General features: G+C 33.7%; 4 protein-coding genes across 5 annotated transcripts; 2 read left to right on the forward strand and 2 right to left on the reverse strand.

The window, feature by feature from the left end:
• Positions 1-1287: 1287 nt before the first annotated feature.
• LOC112517210 (protein trichome birefringence-like 16) lies at positions 1288-5536 on the reverse strand. Of its 2 annotated transcripts, none has more exons than XM_025124571.1 (6): positions 5442-5536; positions 4756-4999; positions 3728-3883; positions 3411-3566; positions 2711-2906; positions 1288-2229 (listed from the first exon to the last, which is right to left on the reverse strand). In XM_025124571.1, the coding sequence occupies exons 2-6, from the start codon at positions 4919-4921 to the stop codon at positions 1407-1409; spliced, it is 1497 nt and encodes a 498-aa protein (XP_024980339.1). In that variant the 5' UTR covers positions 4922-4999; positions 5442-5536; the 3' UTR covers positions 1288-1406. The 2 variants fall into 2 exon arrangements, with proteins under 2 accessions (XP_024980339.1, XP_024980340.1); XM_025124572.1 differs by lacking the exon at positions 5442-5536 and adding an exon at positions 5300-5336.
• A 1927-nt stretch (positions 5537-7463) lies between these two features.
• Positions 7464-11623, forward strand: LOC112517081 (methylthioribose-1-phosphate isomerase). Its single transcript, XM_025124399.1, has 9 exons — positions 7464-7623; positions 8161-8216; positions 8480-8638; positions 8781-8880; positions 9352-9494; positions 9575-9680; positions 10415-10553; positions 10887-11155; positions 11243-11623. Exons 1-9 carry the CDS (start codon positions 7552-7554, stop codon positions 11312-11314), a joined length of 1116 nt encoding a protein of 371 aa, XP_024980167.1. The 5' UTR covers positions 7464-7551; the 3' UTR covers positions 11315-11623.
• Positions 11624-14676: 3053 nt separating this feature from the next.
• On the forward strand, positions 14677-16581 carry LOC112516761 (cation/calcium exchanger 4-like). The gene has a single exon (XM_025123981.1). The coding sequence runs from the start codon at positions 14677-14679 to the stop codon at positions 16492-16494; it is 1818 nt and encodes a 605-aa protein (XP_024979749.1). The 3' UTR covers positions 16495-16581.
• Positions 16582-19744: 3163 nt separating this feature from the next.
• Positions 19745-20933, reverse strand: LOC112517138 (protein LURP-one-related 6). Its single transcript, XM_025124477.1, has 3 exons — positions 20600-20933; positions 20272-20517; positions 19745-20123 (listed from the first exon to the last, which is right to left on the reverse strand). The coding sequence occupies exons 1-3, from the start codon at positions 20834-20836 to the stop codon at positions 19980-19982; spliced, it is 627 nt and encodes a 208-aa protein (XP_024980245.1). The 5' UTR covers positions 20837-20933; the 3' UTR covers positions 19745-19979.
• Positions 20934-24155: the final 3222 nt, after the last annotated feature.

The raw sequence follows: 24155 nt of genomic DNA on the forward strand, positions 1-24155 counted from the left end.
GGAGTAACGTGGAATCCATGCCATGCATATGTCACAATTAGCATCAAACAAACACATAAAGAATGATGATGCAATTGTGCAACTCCGATGTATTATTATATTATATTTATACATTTTTAACTTGTATTTTATAGATTTAAATAAGTATAAGTTAAAACAGAAGCAAGATCTATCACTAACAAATACTATAACATCATAATTAATAATCTAGAAACAAAAGACAAAAAAATATATATAATTCATTGCGCTACCTTTTTCAGTTTTCATTACCTTATAAATGGAGACATTAAAAGAAAGTAAGATAATTTATAAGACTTTTAGGTAGTTATTGAATGATTTTGGTACAGAATAATTAAAAGACACTCATAATATAATGCAAAATTAAATATAATTATTTGGTAATTTATTTATTTATTACAATAAAATTAGGGTATTAAATGGTTAAGGGAGACCTATTATACAAAATCATTCAAAGAGTTTTACAATCATTAAAAGACAGACTTTTTTTTATCAAACAAGATTCACTTCTTAACGATTCAAATGTTGTCTCTCAATAGAACCCTTAAAAAAATTATTGATTTTAGCTCTACAAAACAACTGATGATTAATAAATAAATATAAATATTAAAAAAACATTGTAAGTTTTAGAAAGAAAAAAAACTAACTTTTTTTAATAAAGCAAAAGAAAAGAATTTAAAAAAAAAATTATAACTAATAAATAACATTAATCCGTGAACAAATAGATAAATGTAATAAAAATCAATTAATTAATTTGATGAATGTAGCATTATATTTTGAAGGGATGGGAAAGGGGATTGGGAAGGGGGATTAAGGGACACCAAATAACAAGGATCTTGTCTCAAATTAAAGTTAACCCAATCTTTAAGGATGTTTCATCTTCATGTCATGCCACCTCAATTTTCAATACATTATATTATATTTCTTTAAATATTTTGGATTACCAGATGGATCAAGAAACATTTTATGTAATTTTAATTTCTTTTAACATCTAATAGTTTTTTTAACAAAATATTAATCAATATTAACTGTTGCTAATGGTAATGGCCAACCACATCTAAAGTCTAATACATGAATCCTGATATTGTTGTAGTTTTCATGAACCACCACCCATTGCATCAAAACCAACTCCTTACCCATGAGTTCCCATGAACATAAAAAAGGACCCAAAGTTTGTTGATTCGATGGAACGTCAAATGAACCCACCACGTCCACACCCACATCACTACTCGCAAAAAAAATATATGACTAGTATTAGATTCAAGAATTTATATTTATAGATGATAACAACATTATAAAAAACAAAAACAACAACAACAAACACTCCCTCCCTCCCTATGGTTTGGTTTCGTTTGGTTTTAACACAACTATCCACCCAACTGCTATTTCTATATTTCTGCAAAAAGAAGCTCGTTCCATGTATCTGGAACCCCTGGTAAGCACCAATGCAAACAATCTTGCATTCCTGGACTTCCTCGCATCGAGTATCTCGAAATATGACCTTCTTCCCTCACCAGAGACAGACCCGTCACATCCAAAAGCTTCACCTTCGTTCCCTTCACCGCCCCCGCAGCTACCGGATCGCTAGACTCGTCTTGCAACACTTCCAACGCCCCCGGTCTCGTGCTGTCACACGTACCTCCCGTATTCCATTCTCCGTTAAAGAAATGCCTCGGTGAAATCGACCTCAAGAACGCCTTCAACCCTGGGTGTTTCCGTAACTCAGAATTCACCCACCTCACAACACTGTAAATCGTGAAGTTTTTAGCACCTCCGATGTCTGCGATCCTTCTATTCGTGTTAGGTTTGCCTCCCACATACATAACCCATCGGTTCGCGTTAAGCTTCCCTCTGTTCCAGTGATGCCCGGTGTTGAGAACAAGCACGTGGATTCTGTCGAGGAAATGTTTCAAAAAAGCCGGTGGTTGGTCCAGGTGCATCGCGTAATCTGTCGTTTGGCTTGTGGGGTCAACCGGCTGCAAGTCACACAGAGTCGCGGACCAATAATATAGGATGGTCGTGTTGGTACTCGGGAAACGATAAGCCCACCCGTCCGGCCGAGCTGATCCATGAGGTATCACTAGACCGTATTCCTTCCCAACATCTTCAACATCGGCCATCTCTTCACCACCAGTCGCCATGCACATTAGAGACTGGAACTGCTGTCGGCCCAAGGAATCCCCAACAAAAGCTAGCGTCTTGTCCTGCATTCTGGAATGCATCTCATCACAATTAGTTGTAAAACAAGTATAAGTTGACGAGTTATATAAATGGTCCGGAAAATGGCACAAATCGCCATTTTGGCTGTGTGATGCATTTCTCTCCACAACAAAATCACCTCTTAGCCATTTCTCTCCCACTTTTTCAACAAAATCACCACCTCCACAAGTAACCATTCCTCAACTTGCAAAGGGGTCAAAACATAAAAATAAAAAAGGAATTTCTGAACATGGTCCGCAAGGAACACATACGCAACAAGGACCAAATCTGTAAATTAGTCTAAATACCTTGCGGACCTGTTCAGAAAATTGTTCTTTTATTTTATTTTTTTGGCCCCTTCACAAGTCGAGGAAGTGTTGTTTGCGGAGGTGGTGATTTTGTTGAAAAAGTGGGATAAATATGGCTGAGAGGTAAATTTTCTTGGCCAAAATGGCTACTTTTGTTAATTTCCCTAAATGATCTCATGACATACTTCTTAAGGAATTTAGCTTTTGTGAAATCATCCATTTTGCAATCTTTTGGCTGCCACTTCAACTTCTCATACCCAAAATCTGTTCGCTGTGTCAAACGGCAAGCCCACATTCCAGACAACCATTGTTTACAACCAAATCCTGAATACAGAGGCCGGTTATCGGCAGCAACCCACTTCCCTTTACCCAAGTTGCAAGCTGCAATATGCATAAAAACCAATTGCAAACAAGTAATGAGTATCGATGGATGTACTAAAAACTCATACTGTTAAGAAGACTGCCATGTAGCCTGAGTAGTATTTCCGTTTATGCACAAAATATTCTAAAACTACCCCCTTATTATAGTTAAGATATCTCAACAGCCACTAATGGCCACCATGGGTACAACTCTGCCTAATTTACACCTCAGTGACAACCTTCTCGTTGCAATTACCACCCATCAAACATCAATAAGCCAACCAAATGAAATCCAAATTCTTTTAAAGGGGTACAAATGATATGCTAGATTGAGTGCAAATATGTACGTATCTGATAAAACCTCTTTCCCTACAAACATAGACAGATAAAAAAAAGAATACGACTGACGTAGATGGATAAATTTAACATACTTTAGGCCACAGGCCTTCCCAGTACGTGAAGGCTGACTATCAATTATAAACCACTTATGTAATCTACCTCTAAGTAACTGAATGTAAGACGAACCTTGCTTTTCTAAGTTAGTCTTTGGAGAGTCAATGCCTTCTCTCATAGCCGACTCTGTTGTTTCGGAGTTCACTGAAGCTACTAACTGCGGTTGATAGGATTTCGAACCATTGTATCCTTCAGGAATGAATTTTTCAACTACAATTTTGGTGTTCTCTGCACCAATGCAACAGGAACAGGTGTCAAAACAAAAATGTGCATGATGAATTATATGCGAAAATGTATCGGTTTTTTAATTGTATGATACTGTTTCATAGAAAATTATCAATGGAGCTAAGAAAAGAATGACTGGTTTTGACATATGAGCAAAACTCTACCATGGTGCTTGTCATGAGAAGTTCTTGGATGTTCATCCTGTCGAGCATTCAAAGAGGCTGTGTTTGTTGAAAGTGATGGCAGGGCTAAATCCACCACGGGTTCAACTTCTTTAAGATCATCTTTTTCTTGGGTGACATGTTCCCTTTTCAGTTCATCTGTCATCATAAAGAAGTTTAACAATTAACAATTAAAAAAGTGACTTCCCAAAACACACTTTATTGTGATGCATCCAAGTTATTTTGGTCATACACCATGATGCAACAAATAACATAGCCACCAGGATCAAGGTTGGTCAATAACTACAATAACCTCAATCTACACTGGACCATAGCTTCAATAAACTCACTCTACCTCCTCAACTTTAATCCCCCAAATACTTCAGACTACACAAAGTAACAAAATTTCATGTCATTAACAAGGTTTGCAGAATATCAAACGACAAAGCTCAACCCAGTACTCAACCCCCTTTTTATGTAACCAAATATTTTGTTACTATCCATCAAAGTGCACCAAATTTAACGAGTCACTAACTACACTCTTTCAGGAGGCTTTCATCTGTTCTCATCAAGTGAATCCACCACTTTGTAGCATAAATTTCAAACACTAAGGGTCTGTTTGTTAGCGGCTTAATGAACTTAATAGGACTCACAACTTATTCGGTCAACTATATATGACTGTTTGGTAGTGGCTTAATGATATAGAAAGTGGCTTATTCGGTAAGCTTCTAGAGGGAGCTTTGCTTTATGCAGAAAGCCAAAACAAATTCCAAATATGTCCCTCCCAAAAAAAAATACGCTTCTTCCATCTATGAGAAAACCCACCCAAACAAAAACCTTATCCATTCAAGACTCAATGGAAAACCAACCGAACAACCCATCAAAGAGTTTGAGCAACCATCACAAGACAAGTGTACTTTATAACTTATTTCTCAGAACAATTCCGGGACAAGATTACCATTACCCTTTACTATTATGAATTAGAACAAACATAACATCCTCAGAGAAGAGATTTACATATAAACACAAACCTGTAAAGGGTTGCAATACTTGATCATCAGGTGGTAGCAAAGTTGTTAGAGGAGGGGTTTTCTCCCAGTTCCAAACTACAATGGATGCACAGATAAAAACTATAAAGAAGAGAGAGAGCTGCTTCATCTTCAGCCCATAGAAGTAGCCTCCTCCTCCTCCTTTCATCGTTAAGCACAATGCTATGCTACTGAACTCAATAAGTTGTGGTTCTTAATCCAACAACATTGCGTTTCAGACCAATATCTGCAAAGCATATAACACAAAAAAAGAAAAAATTATTAAACTTTTTGAAAACCTTTCATCTTCAAGAAAACCCCATAAGAAACATAATATGTATGGTAATACACCAACCAGATCTCCACTCTTGATCATTCAAACTTTTGTCCTCCTACCATGTCATGAAAAATTGTGGGACTAGACGATTTGATGATGAAATAAAAGTTGTTTAGTGAAAATTAAGTAAGCGAGGAGAGATAATTAGTATAAATTGGGGGAAACCAACTTCTGGAATGGATCTAAAGCTAAAGGAAAACAAGCATTTACCAGAATCCAACAGACATGAACGGATTCTCACCCATAAACATTGGATCTTGAAAACCAATTAACAAAAACCTAATAAAGAGGGCGAACGATGCATACGTATGAAGTGCAGGCAGATAGTTAAAAAGCATTCAAGAATTCATACCCGAAATGAAAGGAGTTCCAAAATCCAAATGGGTTAAAGAGGTTTTGGTTGCAGTTAAGATGAGTTGATGAAGAAATTAAAACGGGGTGGAGATATAAAAACGATGATGGAGATGCAGTATGAACAGACACCCTCCCTCCCTCCCACGATCCATTCCAAAATTAAATTTGTCACCTTTTCTTCTTGTTTTCATATATTTATCGATTACTGATTATTACGATGGTGGTTATGGCATCTCTTTTTATATTTTCTTAATTTAATGTGTTTTAGTTGAATTATAATTAAAATTAAAATAAAGGTTTATTTTGTTTTTAAAATAAATTTTAATTCTTGAAAAGGCTCCCATCTCTTTTCATATGATAGCTATGCTTATTGTTATGTCATAAATACAAATCATGGATTTTATTTTTATGGTACACAAATTGATGGTTTTGAATCTATTGCTATTAATGAACAAAATCATCATTCATATCTCTAACCTACCTTTTTTTTAAAAGAAGATTAAAACATGGGCCCATATTTACTAAAACACATAACTTTAAAAACCACCGTTAACAATAAATCGATGGTCTGTTTTAATTTACACAAAAAGTTATGTGTTTTTAGTAAAGAGTTTGAATAGACATGACTTCCATTATACGTCTTTTCATAGTAAGTTTGAGATGCCCTTTTGAATTAAATCTATAAATACTTGTATATTTTTCTTGATTATATGATGCATAGAGATATTTAGCCACACACTTCAACTTAGATGAATAGGAATTCTTCTCGTAGTATCAACCATTTATCCTATCTCTCTCCATAGTCCACATTTCATCAAGTGGTCATGCTACCATTTAACCATTTATCCCACATCCCTCCACGGTCCACATTTCATCAAGTGAGCATGCTACCATTTAAACCTACTTATGAATTATACAAATATATTTATTTTCTTCTCTCTTTTTTAATGTGTTGTACCTTTTATATTTGAAGATATTTCCACGTGTATATATATATACATATATATATATATATATATGGAGCCTTAAAATCGATTACATGGGTCCTAATCACAACCCCATTATGATCTAACAACAAGATCTACAAGTCACCATTTGACCTTCCACAATCACTGGTCTCATTTCTTGTATATCATAAGTTTAGTACTCTAGAGGGAAAAAAAAGCCTATTGACTAATTGAATTTGGTTGTTGACTAACCACAGGAATAAAGAAATCCGTACCGTTGATAAAGCATTAATAAATTCAAAATCAACCATGTATTATTTCTATTTCGGATTGGCTCGTAATTTTGATTTTAAGACTCAAGTTGTTATTTTCATACAAGTTTGGTTTCTTTTAATAAGTAATATGGTTTTATAATATAAGATGGAAATTAATATAATAGGTTGAAATATAGTAATTAACTATTAAAACAAGTTTAAAAGCAAAAATAAGTTTTCAATACATGATATATATAAAAAAATATGTGGTTTTTAGAATCTTTTTAAAATTTAAAAATATATTATCAATGTTCTTTGAAAGTGCCGTTGGTACATGGGAACAATACAAAATAAAAATATTCCACACGTTTATTAAACGAGATGAAGTAGCATTCGGTGGAATAAATCTGCGATTATAAATCTATTTTTTTTGTTATGCATAACATATAACCGGTCACTAAGGGGCCGTTTACCTACACACTTACCCGGTAAGCGTTTAACGGTAAAATTCAACTCTATCACTTACTTACATGATAAGATTTTAGTCTACCAAAACAACATCATATGTAACAATCTACCCGGTAAGTACTAACCGTGGTAAAAATCGTMGTCATTACTTACCGGATAAAACTCTTGATCTCTGTCTTCGTTATTATCAAATAAAATTCTTAATTCTTACCGTATTCATCTAATAAAAAGAATGTGACTTGATAGACACGTTGTGAATGGCCCTTAAATTTAACTAAAAACTCTTTTAGGTGAAAAACTTTCTCTATTGGTGCGCCGCCTCCCTTCCATCATCTTCTGTGTCTAATCGTAATCAGAAACCAACTTCTTTCTTTTCATCGCTTGCGATTTCAATTCAAACTCTTTCATCTTTTTGTTGCTGAAATTGCAGTTTGCTTCAATGGGATCTCAAGACAACTCATCTCTGCAATCCATCCGTTATCTCCGTGGCTCACTTCAACTACTTGACCAGGTACCCTTTTCTTTCCAAACCCCCTATTTTTAGGCCTTTCAACCATTTGGTTATCATATTATATAACAAACAAATGGAGTAGATACGCATGATTTCTTTTTGGGTTAGGACCCTTCAGATCATCAATTCATCCCATCAAACTTTTCTTTACAAATCAAATTAAAAGCTAATTTAAATGGACCCCTTCGCTCTTAGAAATGAATGTCAACTAGTAATTGTTCTTATTTCTATCATAAGGATGAACTGATGATCATATAACTCTCAATACAAAGTGCTGTAAACAAAAAGAAATTTAATGATGCCATGATTCTGTTTATAGTTTACAGCTCTTGTGTTTTTTGAATACTGGGTTTGAACTCACAATTCAATGTTCACCCTTTTTTTTCTCTCCCTTTCAGAGCAACTATAAACTTGCTAGAAACAAAGAGCAATATAATCATTATGTTTTTCTATTGATTGTGGTGAAATATGTATAATTGAGTGGTTAAATTAGTGGACACAACTATCTTTGCACTTGACTTGATTTATTTTGAGCAGAGAAAGCTTCCTCTTGATACCATCTATTTGGAAATTCGAGATGCTGCTGAGGGCTGGTAAGTTATAAATGTATCCTTTCGATGATTAAATGCTAAAGCTTTATGTTTTGTTGTTGTTTCTTTAGGTTTTGTCACTTGGTGTATGTACTAGTAAAGTTGCCCATATTGGTCATTTCTTCATTAATTTACAATGGAATCTTCTAATGATGCCTACATGGAGATCATATGGCTTGAGCGAATGAAATTTTAACCATGTTGTAATGATGTTTGTTTCATATGGTCCTCTCTTTATGTTTGATTAATCGTTTGTGTATATCCAGGGAAGCAATAAGAGAAATGGTGGTTCGTGGGGCACCCGCAATCGCCATAGCTGCGGCACTTTCGCTGGCTGTAGAAGTATCTAAACTGGAGGGATTTAGTGGAACTCCAGATGAAGCAGCATCTTTTCTTAAAAAGAAATTGGAATATCTTGTCTCAAGGTAACTTCTGAAAGGGTTATTTGCTCTATATCTGAGTGTACAAGTTTGGTGTCTGCCTCCAAGTTAGGACCATATGTTGTTTAGTACCGTAGCATTTCCCGTTTCCTCTAAGCTTTTCGTGATCTGTTGTACTGTTCCTCAGTCGTCCAACAGCAGTGAATCTTTCAGATGCCGCAACTAAACTTACAGAGATCGTAATGAACTCTGCTGCAACTGCTACAGATGCCAATCAAGTGTTCCAAGTAATCCCTCTCTCTCTTTGCTTTTGATCAGTAAACATTGAATTTTGTTGGGTTTCTGAATCTATTTTGAGTTTTAAGTATTAGGGGCTGTTTGGTTGGTTTTTCATTAAGTCCTTTGTGGATGAAGCTGTCTGTGTGGATTAATCTGTTTGTATAGATTGAGAAGTTTTTGTTTGAGAGAGTCTTTTCATAGATGGAAGGAGCATGTTTTTTTAATTGGGAGGGACAGGTTTGGAAAAAACTTGGCTTTTTACATAAAGCTCCCCTCTAGAAGCTTACTGAATAAGTCATCTCCTATATCATTCGGCCACTACCAAACAGTTATGCATAGCTGACTTAATAAGTTGTGAGTCCCATTAAGCTCATTAAGCTGCTAACAAACAGGCTTAGACCATTAAAGGACTTCCTATGTGCTACAAAGTGTACTATAATTATGAGTAATTATTTATTTTCTGTTTTCTGCTTTATCAGGCTTACATTGGAGCTGCAGAAGTAATGCTGGAGGATGATGTTGCTTCCAATAAAGCAATCGGGTCATTTGGATCTTCTTTCATTCAGAATCAACAAAAGGATTTTAAGAAATTCTCTGTTTTAACACATTGCAATACTGGCAGGTTAGTCCTCTCCATTTCTCATAATATCTTTGGGTATTTGAGCTACTTGTGCTTACAGTTTATGCTTTACTGTTCACTAGTCTTGCAACAGCTGGATATGGAACTGCTCTTGGAGTAATCCGTTCACTTTATGCTGATGGAGTACTAGAAAGTGCATATTGCACAGAAACCCGCCCATTCAACCAAGTAAGCAATTTAAGGTACTTTTTATGATACATTACTTTGATATTCTTAACTAAATGATTGTGTACACTCCCACCATCCCATGAAATCCCTGTTTTGATTTTACAAATAGTTCGAGGAGAGGATTCAACTATTTGTCAAATATCTAAATTACTCTTCGATAAAGAGAGAATAAAGGAATCTTGCAGACTCAAATATATACCCATCATTTATTTGAAATGATGATGATCATGGGCAAATGGCACACAATGTTACCCGATTAGGTAAGTGAAGGTGGTGGCTTTTGCCTGTAAGCACTTGCCCGGTAAGTGTTTGGTAAACAGCCCCTTACCCTAAGGGGTTGTTTGGTTGGTTTTCCATTAAGTCTTGTATGGATAAGCTGTCTGTGTCAATTAATCTGTGTATAGATTGGGAGTTTCTTAATAGATTGAAAGAGCGTGTTTTTTAATTTGGAGCAGCAGATTTGGAAGAAAAAAAAACTTCGCTTTCTACATAAGGCTTCTTTTAGAAGCTTACTGAATAAGTCACTTTCTATATCATTAAGCCACTACCAAACAGTAACTTATAGGTGAACGAATAAGCTGTGAGCCCCATTAAGCTAATTAAGCAAACAGGCCCCAAGCGTCTCATTGTTATGTCTTGTGAACTTAATGATTTTGACATTTTCATACTTCTTTTTGTGGTTTACGTTGTTTGGGTGAATACCGAATCGTTATTTTTATTTTGTGCAAGTGTAGGGATCAAGATTGACGGCTTTTGAATTGGTGCATGACAAAATACCAGCCACTCTTATAGCAGATTCTGCAGCTGCTGCTTTAATGAAAGCTGGACGTGTGCAGGCTGTCATCGTTGGAGCTGATCGTGTTGCTGCTAACGGTAAGTTCTCGCTACAATACGATTAACTTAATGAAACCCATAATTGATACAGAAGTGTAAAACTTTGGGGGCTGTTTGGTTGGTTTTCAATCAAGTCCTGTATGGATATAAATTTTGTCTGTGTAGATTTATTTGTCTATATAGATTGAGAAGGTTATTGTTTGGGAGGGTTAGTGTTGTTTAATTGAGAGGGACAAATTTGGAAAAAAACTTTACTTTCTGCATAAAGTTAGCCACTTTCTATATCATTAAGCCACTACCAAACATTCATGTAGTTGACGGAATAAGTTGCGAGTCTCATTAAGCTGCTGACAAACAGACCCTTAATTGCAGGTGACACTGCCAACAAGATCGGAACCTATAGCCTTGCCTTATGCGCTAAGCATCACGGTGTTCTGTTTTATGTTGCTGCACCCTTGACTTCGATTGATTTATCTTTGTCTTCTGGAGAGGAGATTGTTATAGAAGAAAGATCAGCCAAGGAGTTACTAAACACCCGTGGAGGTCTCGGGGAACAAGTTGGAGCTTCGGGAATTGGTGTTTGGAATCCAGCTTTTGATGTTACACCAGCTTATTTGATAAATGGTATCATAACCGAAAAGGTGACTTTCTCCCTCTCTCTCGGAAAAGACATACATACGGACTTGTGTCATTTGTGCGTATCTATTCTCACGAGTGTTTCTTTGCAGGGTGTGATTACAAAGATCGGGAATGAGGTTTTCAACATAAAGGGTTTTGTACAGAAGACTATGAGCAACTAACCGATAACGTGTGCAGAGTTGTTATGCTATCGATATAAATGTACTTTGTGTTTCTGGATTTAGAATCATGGTCGGAAAACCGACATCCGTTCAACATTGATGCCTAGTTTGAGGTACAAGCATGAATAAATTTAGATCTTGTAGTAATATGGGATTGAGAAAATTCTTGTATACTTGACTTGTCTTTCTTCACGCGATACCATCCAAGCATGGGAGAAATTAAAATCGATGCACGAAATAACGTCATAGATGTATTTTTATTTGCTTTGTTCGACCCATTTCATATACGTTAATAAAAAAATGTTATCATACTTGTACAAAATCGACACTGAAATGTCTAATAGGTATGAACGTGGTATCATATCATTATTTATTTATTTTTTATTTTTTTTGTTGTATGTTGTGTACGAACCGACTCTACTTGATGCTAAAATTCTTCATGTGTTGTATGAACATTGCATTGCAAACTGGTATTGTATTCATGTAAAAACAAGTAAGGATAGGGTGAAAGGCAAACAAGATGGGAAGGATTAATGTTGCAAATTTTCAAAAGCTATGTTAATGTGGTGAGTTGACTATGATATGATATGAGAGCAATGGCGACGGACGATGGGAAAGAGCAAGCAAAGTCAAATTAGAATCATGAATGTTAAATATTAATTAATTAATAACCATTTAGATATATAAAATTTGATACAACAGGAACAGGGTATGGTAGTTCACGTGTTCCATACTAACCAACTTTCCATACTTGTATAACAATATAAATTAAATTTATGTAATTGGTACTAGTGACATTCATGTTGGCTGGTTTGGTTTGGTTTGGTACAAATTTGAGACTCTAGTGCTAAGATGCTAAAAACTCAAAAGACAAAAAATGCGCCTCATTCACAAAAACACACATTAAAAATGATCAATGGTATTATTTTTTTGAAAGACAGCCAAATTTTATAACATGAAAAGGCTAGACGTGATATAGATCGTATGTAGAAATTACGAGACGGGAGGCGGCCTTATGTTTCAAAGACTCCATAGAAGCCTATTTGTAGCATGCGAAAAACAAAAAAACAGGAAAAATGATGGTTTGGTTGCATAAAAGAAATAGAAAAAGTAAATGTATAATTAAGGAGCATGTATGGAATTGGAAGATGATAACTGTGAAGCTGAACTGGGGTAAGGGATGGTGAGGTGGGCCATTCATTAACATTTTCTGTGTGTTGTGTAGTGTACTGTACTGTGCTGTGTATGGGTCTGACTCGGACGTCACACTATTAATTATTTCTTATTTTTGTATAAAACTTTATTTATTTTTTCACAACATTGCAATATAAATAGAATTAAAAATGATATTCCTTTTTATTAATTAAATTATGTAAGTCAATATTCAAATATAGAATTAGATTTTAATATCTTTAAAACATGAAATATTCCATAATCAATGTTCATATTTATGATTGATGAGCAATTCAATCGACATATTATTTTTTTAATAAAACAATAATCATGACTCACACTCACTTCATCTTTCAATATATTCCGCATTTTCTTTCTTTGTGATTTTAAAATTTAATTGTTTGGACGTGATACATGTTGTCCATACTTATATTTATGGAATTCCATATTAATTAAAATGAATTGTTACATATTTATAGTTATTAGATGAATTAATCACATACGCATTTACACGTATAATTGGTTGACAGGTATCGACATGGTTTGCTGATATTCGATTTTTGTGTGCTTCATATCTCATTTGCTGATTTTTTGTTTCCATGTATTTGTTTGGGGGATGGGTGGAGCATTCACATTTTTTATTTATTTTCAATCTGACATCCATATTGCTATATTATTTTTTCATTCTATCTCTTTAAATAGATATTAATTCTCATGTAATATCGTCGATGCTTACATGATAGGATAAAAATGTTATCATCATGCACATAACAACATGTTATCTTGTATACAAATACTGACATAGGTTTCCTGGATCATAAATGCACCAATCTCGGGACATATGATGCTCCAATTTTGTCTTAATCAAATGTGATTAAGACAAAATTTAATAATGTTAATATCACAAATCAATATAATAATTATTCAATTACGTGTGATTGTATTTAGAATCGGAAGTGGGTTTGTGTATGATCATATATGATAACATATAGGATCACATACAATCAAATGTGATAATGTATTGCATTTACACAATAAGAGCATAATGGTGACTAAATGCTCTTTGGCTTGGCGGTATCTGAGACTTTTGCCCTTATAAGAGGTCAGAGTTTCAAACTCTACCAAATGTGAGAATGTGTATGGGTTTAGTTGCTGTATATAAATATTATATACTTTAAGAAAACGTCATGGTGTACACAATCTCATTGATTGATGTATAAGATGAAAAATCGTTATATGTGTTGTCACATGTAATCATATATAGAATCATATATGAGTTAATAGTTTTTATTCTTCTTTCTTAAACGAAATTATCTAACAAATAATTAATATTTTAATCAAACGTATTATATAAAAAACGAATATTTTATCCCTTATATTTACTTCTTTTATTAACACCTAACTTCTCTGTATATGTATATGTATGTAATCTTTATGCTTTTAAAAGAGAAATGATAAAAGATCAAAATATACCTCCCATAATAGACGGAAGTCGACATCCTTTTAATGGAAATGAACACGACCGATCAAAAATGAACATTAAAGGGGTAAAAATTTGCATAAAAACTCTAGACGAATATAGAAGGACCCATAATCTTACTTGGTAGGAGATAAAACAAGCATCAAGAGTCTTATCCGATAAGTGTTTATTGGATAATAGATACTTATCAATAATCTATTTTGATAGCTAGAAATGTTATCCAATGAGACCGATAACCCTTAATGATAAATACATAGATATTTGATAAACAATGAGTAAGAAAATTAGTAAAAAGCACAAGGACCAAAAATACAATTTAGTGTTTATTCAATTTTCCCACGGTCGACACACCCCCCACCCACCCTTCCCTTGGTTGTGACCTCCTTCAGAAAGCACCGGTGACTTTAATCCTTGTCTATATATTCAAAACGCGTTCAAAAGTCAATTCTATTCTATACACTCTTCGACGACACAATTCACGCATCTTCTCTTCTCTCCTCTTCTTCGGTTGCTTGCTTCTTTAACCTCCATACCCGCCCTTTTTCCTGCCATCTTCTCCACCCTCATAACCTCCCCTTCCATTCTTTCTCTTTTGGAATAGGAACCATCTTCGATTCATACTCTGTTTTTCTTCTTCTTTTTTCCCTTTCTAAATTCATTAACAACCCTAATTCCTTTAAGCAAATTGCCTTTCTTCTTCTTCTTGTAGATGGGACACTTGGAAACAATTTCCCATCTCAAACCCATTCATTTTCGCTCTTCTTCTTTCCATGCTCTCTGTCTCCTTGCATTCATCGTTTTCGTCTTCAACCAACCGTCTAATAAACCGATTACCCATCGTGTCGGGTTAGGGCTCACTTCAAATTACACTTTCAAGGTCCCAGAACCCACTGATTGTTCTGGGCTGAATCAACACAAAGGTTTTGAAAACCAATGTGAGTTCTTGAAAGCTAACCCCCAATGTGATGAAGATGGCTTCTTTTATTATCTGGAGTTTTTCTACTGTGATTGTCAAAATTATGCTGCTTTTGGTTACATGATTCTTGTCATATGGTTAGCTGCCCTGTTTTATCTTCTGGGGAATACCTCTGCAGATTATTTCTGTTCTTGTCTTGAAAAATTGTCTAATGTATTGAGGTTGGCACCAACTGTAGCAGGGGTAACCTTGCTTCCATTAGGAAATGGTGCCCCTGATGTCTTTTCTAGCATTGCTGCTTTTGTGGGTACCGATAATGGCGATGTCGGACTCAATAGTATCTCCGGTGGAGCCGTTTTTGTCATTTGTGTTGTCGTGGGCACGATTTCGCTCTGCGTGGCTGGTCAAGGCGTGACCATCGACCGGAAATGCTTCGTCAGAGATGTGTCTGCATTTCTGTTTGCTATTGTGTCTCTTGCTGTTATCTTGTTTGTGGGTGAGGTTAATGTAGGTGGCGCGATTGCCTTTGTGTCCATCTATGTTTTCTATGCGACGTTTGTGGCCGCTACTGAAATCTTGCGAAAAAGGAATGGAGCTTTTAAGTTAGACGAGTATGCACCATTGTTACCTCTTGCAACCGCCCCAGAAATTAGCGATTTTCGATCTATTCACATGCTGCTTTCGGACACAGAAGACGTTCCACATCTTGTGGAATCGAAGGTTCCACATTGGATGTGGGGAACAACTGTGGCAATCTATTCGGATAGCCCGAAACCCATATGGGGTTGGATTGATGGGGAGACACCAAATCGGAGTTCGGGTTTCTTGTTTTGGTGTTCCAAGTTGTTCACATGGTTAGAGTTTCCTTTAATGCTATCAAGAAGGTTAACCATTCCTATTATAGAAGAAGATAGATGGTCAAAAGGTTATGCGGTGGCCAGCGTCACTTTGGCACCGTTACTAGTGGCTTTCGTTTGGAACAGTCACCAGGACCCGGATGGCGGTCAATTGGGCGAAAACCTGATCTATATAGGCGGTGCGGTTCTTGGGTGTTCGCTTGGTTTTGCTGCATATATGTGCACTAGTTGCGACCACCCGCCACAGAAGATGTTGCTTCCTTGGGTTCTAGGAGGGTTCCTTATGAGCATCATTTGGTTCTGTATGGTTGCAGATGAGCTAGTTGCTCTTCTGGTTGCATTCGGTTACATCTTTAGGGTGAGCCCATCGATTCTTGGGTTAACGGTGTTGGCATGGGGGAACTCGATGGGTGATTTGATGTCGAATGTTGCACTTGCATTGAATGGAGCGGATGGTGTGCAGATAGCAATATCAGGATGCTATGCTGGGCCAATGTTCAACGTACTCGTGGGTTTGGGGATTTCAATGTTGATTGGATCGTGGTCAAAACGACCCGAGGCTTACATAATGTCTCGTGATAGCGGTTTGTTTTGTAATATGGGGTTTATCATAATCGGGCTCGTTTGGTCGCTGGTCGTGTTGCCGAAAAACCAAATGCAACCTAACAAGTTATTGGGGATGGGGCTTATTGGCATTTACTGTGTGTTTTTGTGTTTGAGAATAGGGATGGCCGTCGTGAATGCAACGATTTAAAGCAGACTTGTAACCAGTGGTCTAATTCTTGTGGTGTGTTGTTGTACAGATGTGCATAATTAACACGAGAAAAGGTTGTTTAGTAGTATTATTATTATTATTATTATTATTGTGTTTGTGTGGAATGAAGGAGATGATTATTGATTCATGTGTTGTAAATGGCAAAATAGAAAGTGGAGGGGGGTTAAATGAGAGCGAGGGAATAATGGAGGGGGGGTAAATAATAAATGGAGATATTTGAGGGTCGGACGTTCCCATTGGCATTGGGGTCGGGGAGAAGTGTCCTCTCTTTAATGCCGTTGTCGATGCCCATTCCTAACTACCCCCTTTATTTTTTTTAGAAACACACACACACACCCACACCCACACCCACACCCATACCCATATAATAATTAATCATTAGTAATAAATAACTATTATTATTAATTAATCTTATAATTAAAAAAAAATGTCAAAAATCTTTTAAAATGTTAAACAGTTTTTTTTATTTATTAAATAAGCTAACTTGTGTTTATCAAACATGGTCTTAACCAACTTCATTACTTATTGTAACAAACTGTGTGTTTTGTGTCTTATTATGATTATTATTGTTGTTTTCGTTGTTAGAAAAACATTCTTTCCTCTTTTCATGTAATTAAAATACAAACTAATGGTTATTAAAACTCTTGGTTAATTAGTTGACTTTTATGTTAACTAAAAAGGTATTCGTACAATATATTAAAACACATCTTTATTTTATTATTTTGTTTTATTCTTTGTCTTCGTTGATATAAAATACAGTTTTAAAAAAGTAATAATGTTTTTATTTTTTAATAAAATATAAGTTTAAAGATATTACAATTAAAATTTTTAAAATAGTATATCCAAATTAACTATTTAAAAGTTTTCGTTTTTGTGTAGTTTATTTGATTCAATTTTTATTATAATTTAATTTAGGTTTAATAACGAAACAATTTATTTCTAGTTTAATAATATTTTTTTTATAAAGATGATAATTAAATATTCTGTTACAATTCAATAATTATTCTAATTACATTTTAGATTTTAAATAAGATGTTTATCTGCAGTTAGTTACAATTTACTTGTAATGTCCAATTTTAAGTAATATGTATTAATAAACAGTACTTCATGAATTAAAAGAAAAATTAAAAGTTTTTATCAAATATTTTATAATATAGTATAGATGAGGCAAACTTTGAGAAGACTTTACTCCATCAATTAAGGAGAAGTTGAGGATTAGAAGAATTTAATAGTTTAATTTTTTTAATATTTATTTGTTGAGTTCATACTCATACCGCCTTATTTGGATCTCAATTCTTGTAACAAATGAAACAATACACACACATATACTAATAATACATAGTCCAGGTTCGAGAATTCAAGACTTAACGTCCATCTCGAATTGAAGGAAGCCCAGATCAAGCAAGGGAAACAAAATCGAATGCAGGTGCGATCGATGCGGCTCAACCAGCATCCAAATCGCCTACCAAACCCGCAAAGGGGTCGCATATCTTACTCTTTGGTGCTTCCTTTCCTGCCAATATGCGGCTAACCAATCCAATGCACATGAATCATTATGCAACCATGCAGCAACCGACCCACGTTTCTATCCATATCCAGCTTTGTTTTTATTATTAATTCTTAATATTTTAAATTTAATTTCCGCAATTCAATGGTCCAAATCCTTCCTACCTATGACTTTTCAACCTAACTTCTATTTCTCACACGACCCTTGTCTAAAACCCAATTTGTATGTTTTGTAAACATATAGCTCTTGGTTTATCCAAATCAAACCCGAGACTCAATTAAATTAATTATAGCAATCGCAACTGAGGTTGCGTTATCAGAGATTCGAAGCTTAAGGCATCAACTCGTGAAAGGGTGTTCAAGCATTGAGTTGGGGTATAGCTTCTCGACTTCTCTTTGAAGTTTTTATCTACTTTTTTCGGTTTCAAAGTATGATGAGATGGTTTGCTCGGTCAATTTTGATTGGAGCTTAGATCTTTTTTAAAAACTTTGGTATCAAATGTCGTAGATCACTTAAGACTCTAATGTTGTACGATAAGCCCTTTGAAAATACCTCAAAACGACCAAAATTGGCTCAAAATCTGCCCCATCGTTGTTGCAACGTGTCAGGCCAAGAATAAACAAGTAGTGGTTCGTGTCTGTCTGGCCTGCTGGTTGGAATCAAGGGTGGGTAGTTGGATAGGAGATGGAGATAACCAAATTGCACTTTTTCTGAGGTCCGGTCCATGACCAATTTGGACCCAAGTCCAAGTCCAAGCGGTCCGTGTTGCTTTTGTTTTGGAGCTAGGCTGTTTTTTTTTTCTTTTTTTTTTTTCTGGGTGGAATCCTGGTGGGTCACTATGTTTTCATTTAGAAAAAGCTTAGCTTTTGATTATGCAAGTCAAAATCAAATTATGTATTAAATGAAATGAAATGAAATGTTAATTTAAAATGTCTAAGTTGGGCATAGAAAAATGTTACTAATCTAAATGTGAGACATTGTAATATTAACTAATACAATATAAAATTGAAGAATGTATTTTATCATAAATAAATAAATTAGTCTTATTCAATCATTATAATTTTATTTATTTAAAATATTAAAAGTCATAATATATTGTAGGATAAATAACAAAGATTTGGTGTTAGAGAAGGACCCGCATAACAGTAAAAAGTGACAAATGAAGTATTGGACTTTCCTTATGCTATATATGTTATGAAATGTGTACACTACACTACACTACACATGCATGTGCATTTTTAATGATATGCTCCGGACGTTGGCCGGCGGCGGGATTAAACATAACGGATGGCTAACCAAGATTCAATTGTTTTAGTATATGTAACTTGTTCACCTTTTACAGTTGAAAACAGTAGTATGGGTGATTTTATCATTGTTAAAAAAAGAATCCTCATGGTACGTATATATAAAACAAAAAAGACGGATCTCTCCTATGAACATCCAATTCCAAAAGATAACTTATGGGCCAACATAATTATGCTTTGAAATGGAAACAAGAAAAAGTAAGTATATATGAAATAACCGAGCATATATAGTCGAACAGACAAATACAAGCTAGCTAGCGAAATAAGGTTGGTAGATGTAGTACAACTTTAGGAAGGTGCAATATTATAATCACATGTAAGCATCTATGGAAAAAGATTGAAGATTATATGAAAAGATAAAAGAAAATAGCTAAAAACTTACAGTAAAAAAAGAGCATCCTCATTAAATAATAATTAAATTGAGAAAATGAAGATAGATAGATATAGGATAAAAAACAATACAGGTGAGGTGGCATGTGGATATATACAAAGTTTGAGTTTCCACGTCCATTATGAAAAACCAAACCATATAATTTCCAAAATTCCTTTCTTAGACGTTACGTAATCTAAATAAGTAGAATTGAAGAGTTTGAATAAATTTGTTACATGCAGATGCAACCAAAACACTTGATTGTTGTTTAAATGGGATTGGATTAGCATCTTGTGGATCCATTATGAATGTAATCAAGAATCGCAATCACACCCACCACAAATGCTTGATCAATCCCTGCCTTCACCACCACATGATATAAATCCTTCTTTTCCATCACTTGCTGCACCTCCTTACTCACCCCAACCTGCATAATCACACATATATTATATACATTACACACACTTTCCAGTTATTATTATTAAATATATACATATACATATATATATATATATATATATACAGACACAGAGAGAGAGAGAGAGAGAGAGAGACAAAACATTAAACATATATACCTGGGCAATGACGTTGCCTCCTGAGTCGACGATGCTGCAATCTCTGTCTAAAAAGTAACCTTTTATCTGGAAGTTCTTGCAGTAGATGCTTTCATCCTTGAGCTCAATCGAAACGCTTATGGGTCCCTTCTTCGGGAAGCATGATTTTGGATCTTTCAATGTAAAAACCAGCTTTTGACATCCTTGGTAATTTGGGGTATAACCTCCCCATTGTCTATGCAGGCTTACTGCTTCAACTATTCCTCCCTATATACATATATAATATCATATTCTATATACTATATATAACAAAACAATGAAAATTGAATCAGATAATAGAAATAATTACCTTGCGACGGATGAGAAGCACGGGGTTTTTGTAGGCGTCTGTGAGAGTCATCTGGTCTTTTTTGCCAAGAACACCACAACCATCAACCTGGAAGACGGGTTGATGGGTATGCAAATCGGTGACTACGAAACCACCTCCACCTACAACATGGGGACGTGATCGAACCCCTAGAACCACGTCAGTCGATGAACAAAACATCTTGCTCACCACGGGCATCTCCTTCATTTTTGCACCCATTTGGAATCAGAATTAGAATTAGAATTAGTTGGGAGTGTTTGCTTCTTGAAAGGTTTGAATTTATAAAAGATGAATGGAAGAGAGAGAGAAAGATAGACGTCAAATGTTTGGCGCAGTCTTGACTACAATTATTGGGCTACCAAATTACATATATAACATGGTTTTTTATTCCTTTAAGTGTGGGATAGGGATACAAAGAATAATATAATACATACATATGACGTGGCAGCTTCAAATAAAGACAGCCAAAAGGTATCCCTTTCAAGTTGGGTAAATATATATCCATTTGACCACTTTATAATATCATTTCATGCGTCTACGATATCATTTTCTCTTTTTGTATTATATATTTCTTAATTTAGGATTTTATATATTTTTTTAATATCACAATATACTATATATATCATGTGAAATTTTAATGTCATATATTATTATAATTATTTGGATGTGTTTAATCACATATGATTAAACGTCTATGTATTATCAATGTAACATGTGTTAATCATATATAATATTAAAACTTATCATATTTTCATAAAAAAGTTTAACATTTCGTTTGAACTTGTCATATATATATATGTGTGTGTGTGAGAGAGATATATTAATAAGTGAGGGCAACGAATTGCTGCAGAGGTTCTATACTTAGTTTTGAGTCCAACTTTATTTTTTTATAATATATATATGGGTTAAATGCATGAAATAGCAACATATTTTCACAAAATTTCTTATTATAGCATTCTACTTTTGTTTTTCTTTATTACAACAATGTACTTTCAAATTATTTTTTATTAAGGCATTGTACTTTAAAAAATCTACCCATAATAGCAATGGGTAACCTGTTACCTTTTAAATCGGTTAACCCTTTGACTTTTTTGCTTGTGTGGCTTTAATGAGGTGATGTGGATGACACATCATTTTGATGACTTAACTAAAATTAAAATAAAAAATATTTCAAATTATTATTAGTGATTTTCATTTTTCATTGCTATTATCCAAAAAAACATTTAATTTTTTTTTACTTTTTCTTATTAAGTTGCATTTAAATTAAATATTCTTAGAGTAAAATATTTATTAAATAAATATGCAACATTATTTTCGAGATATATTTTATTTGTAAAAAAGACAACTTTTCCTATTTTATGTTGTTCAACTAAATACATATCTTTTAAAGTTATCTTTAAAATATTAACGAAATAGATTGTTATCTACAATTTTTTAATATTGTTATATTAATAAATACTTCAAAAAAATCTAATTAATTTGATATATTTATACGTCAAGTAAAAAGTTTTTAAACAAATATAATATATTCGTCAAGTAAAGATAATATTTTTTGGTAAAAAAAGAACATTTCTTATTTTCTTTTTTTTCAAAAAACACATATTTTTTTAAAAATTTTAGCGAGATAAGTTGTGTTCTACTAGTTTTATTGATATTGGTATATTAATGAATAATTTAGAAAATTTTTAATTCATTTAATACATTTATTAAAAAAAACATGTAAAATATATAAATATTAAAATTAAAAATACAGTGTTTAATAAGAACTAGTAGATGCTATAAAAAAATAATTTTGAAAGTACAATGATGTAGTAAGAAAGTCACATCACTATAGTACATGTGGACAGCTTACGTGGACAATGAGGTGGCATGGAAACCTAGTATAATTGGTAAATTTAAATCAAAAGGTTACCCAATGCTATAATGGGTAAATTTTTCAAAGTACAATGTCCTAATAAAAGATAATTTGAAAGTACATAGCTGTAATGAGAAAAACTGAAAGTACAATACTATAATAAAGAAATTTATGAAAATAGATTGCTATTTTATACATTTTGCCCTATATATATGTGTGTGTGTGTGTGTTCTATACTTAGTTTTGAGTCCAACTTTATATATATATATATATATATATATATATATATATATATATATTATTTGGTTTTTTAAGAGAAAAATCACTACAACAAAATTAGGAGCAAAAATCAAGTGTTTTAATAAATAGATTATTTTATAAGACTTAAGTAATATGAGCAAAAATTAAAACATCATATTTAAAGACGTTGTAATAAGTTTATATAATGCTTTTATGCGTTTTAACAAGGTTTTTAGAACACTTTTAATACAAAACGTTACATTAGCAGTTCTATATGACACTTTTGAAAAAAGTGTCATATAAACTCATCTTTTTATAAGACATTTGTTTTTATATGACATTTTTTCAAATAAGATCCTATAAAACTGCTAATAGGATACTTGTTTTTATATGACACTTTTTCAAATAAGATCCTATAAAACTGCTAATAGGACACTTTGTACTAAAAGTGTTATAAATTTTTTGTTAAGACGTCCAAAAACATCCTATAAACTTATTATAGCGTCACTTGCAGTACCTATAATATATATATATATATATATATATATATATATATATATTATGCAAAAACCCACGTTTATTAGACTCACGTTTAAGGGATCTTAATCAAACAAACTGTAAAGCACAAAAGATTTTAAATCATTCCAAAAACCTTTCGTCAAACGAAACGACGCTTAGAATTCTGGATGCTTGACGTGAAAAGTTTCTAATTTTAATTTAATAAAAGTTTAATTAAGTTGTAGTACTTTATATATGCAAAGTTAAGTTATTTTGTACTTAATTCTTTAAGTCATTAGAAAACAAAAGTTTGAATAAGTAACTTGTGGAACACTACTGAGCCTACGGGAAAGAAGAAAAAAGCAAAATAGCAATTGGTAATTAACCACATTGCCTTCCAATTTGATATATATATATATATATACACACACATATATACATACTAGTTGTATACCCATGCAATACGGCAGAACCCATAATTTTAATGATTTTGAAGTTTCACTAGTTTTATCAGAGAAGATTTCACGATGATATAAATTACTTTTGATCTTTACATATTAATACAATTTGAATAAGTAAGAGTTATGGTTCTAATTACAGTCTATCGATGAAAAAAATTGTATGACAGTTTAAAATCCAACATATTTAAACGACTCCACAAATGTATTCGATTTACACCAAGAGCAAAGACTCAAGAGATCGAGACCGAGACCGAGAGTTCTAGAGCAAAATTGAATGGAAGATGAATGTGATAACTTTTAATAACTCATGGTGAATATCAGTTTGAATCTCACCTTGAGAGATTGGGAGAAGACATAGAGGTATGAGAGAGTGAAGACATGAGTGAAATGTATCAAAAATATCTTGGGAACATGAAAAGAAAATGTAATAATGTGCATCGGTAACTTGCACTATATGTTATTTTAATTGTAGATTAAGAGATTT

Source organism: Cynara cardunculus (assembly GCF_001531365.2).
Source record: "Cynara cardunculus var. scolymus isolate 2C chromosome LG 8, CcrdV1, whole genome shotgun sequence".
In the NCBI taxonomy this organism is placed as follows: Eukaryota; Viridiplantae; Streptophyta; class Magnoliopsida; order Asterales; family Asteraceae; genus Cynara; species Cynara cardunculus.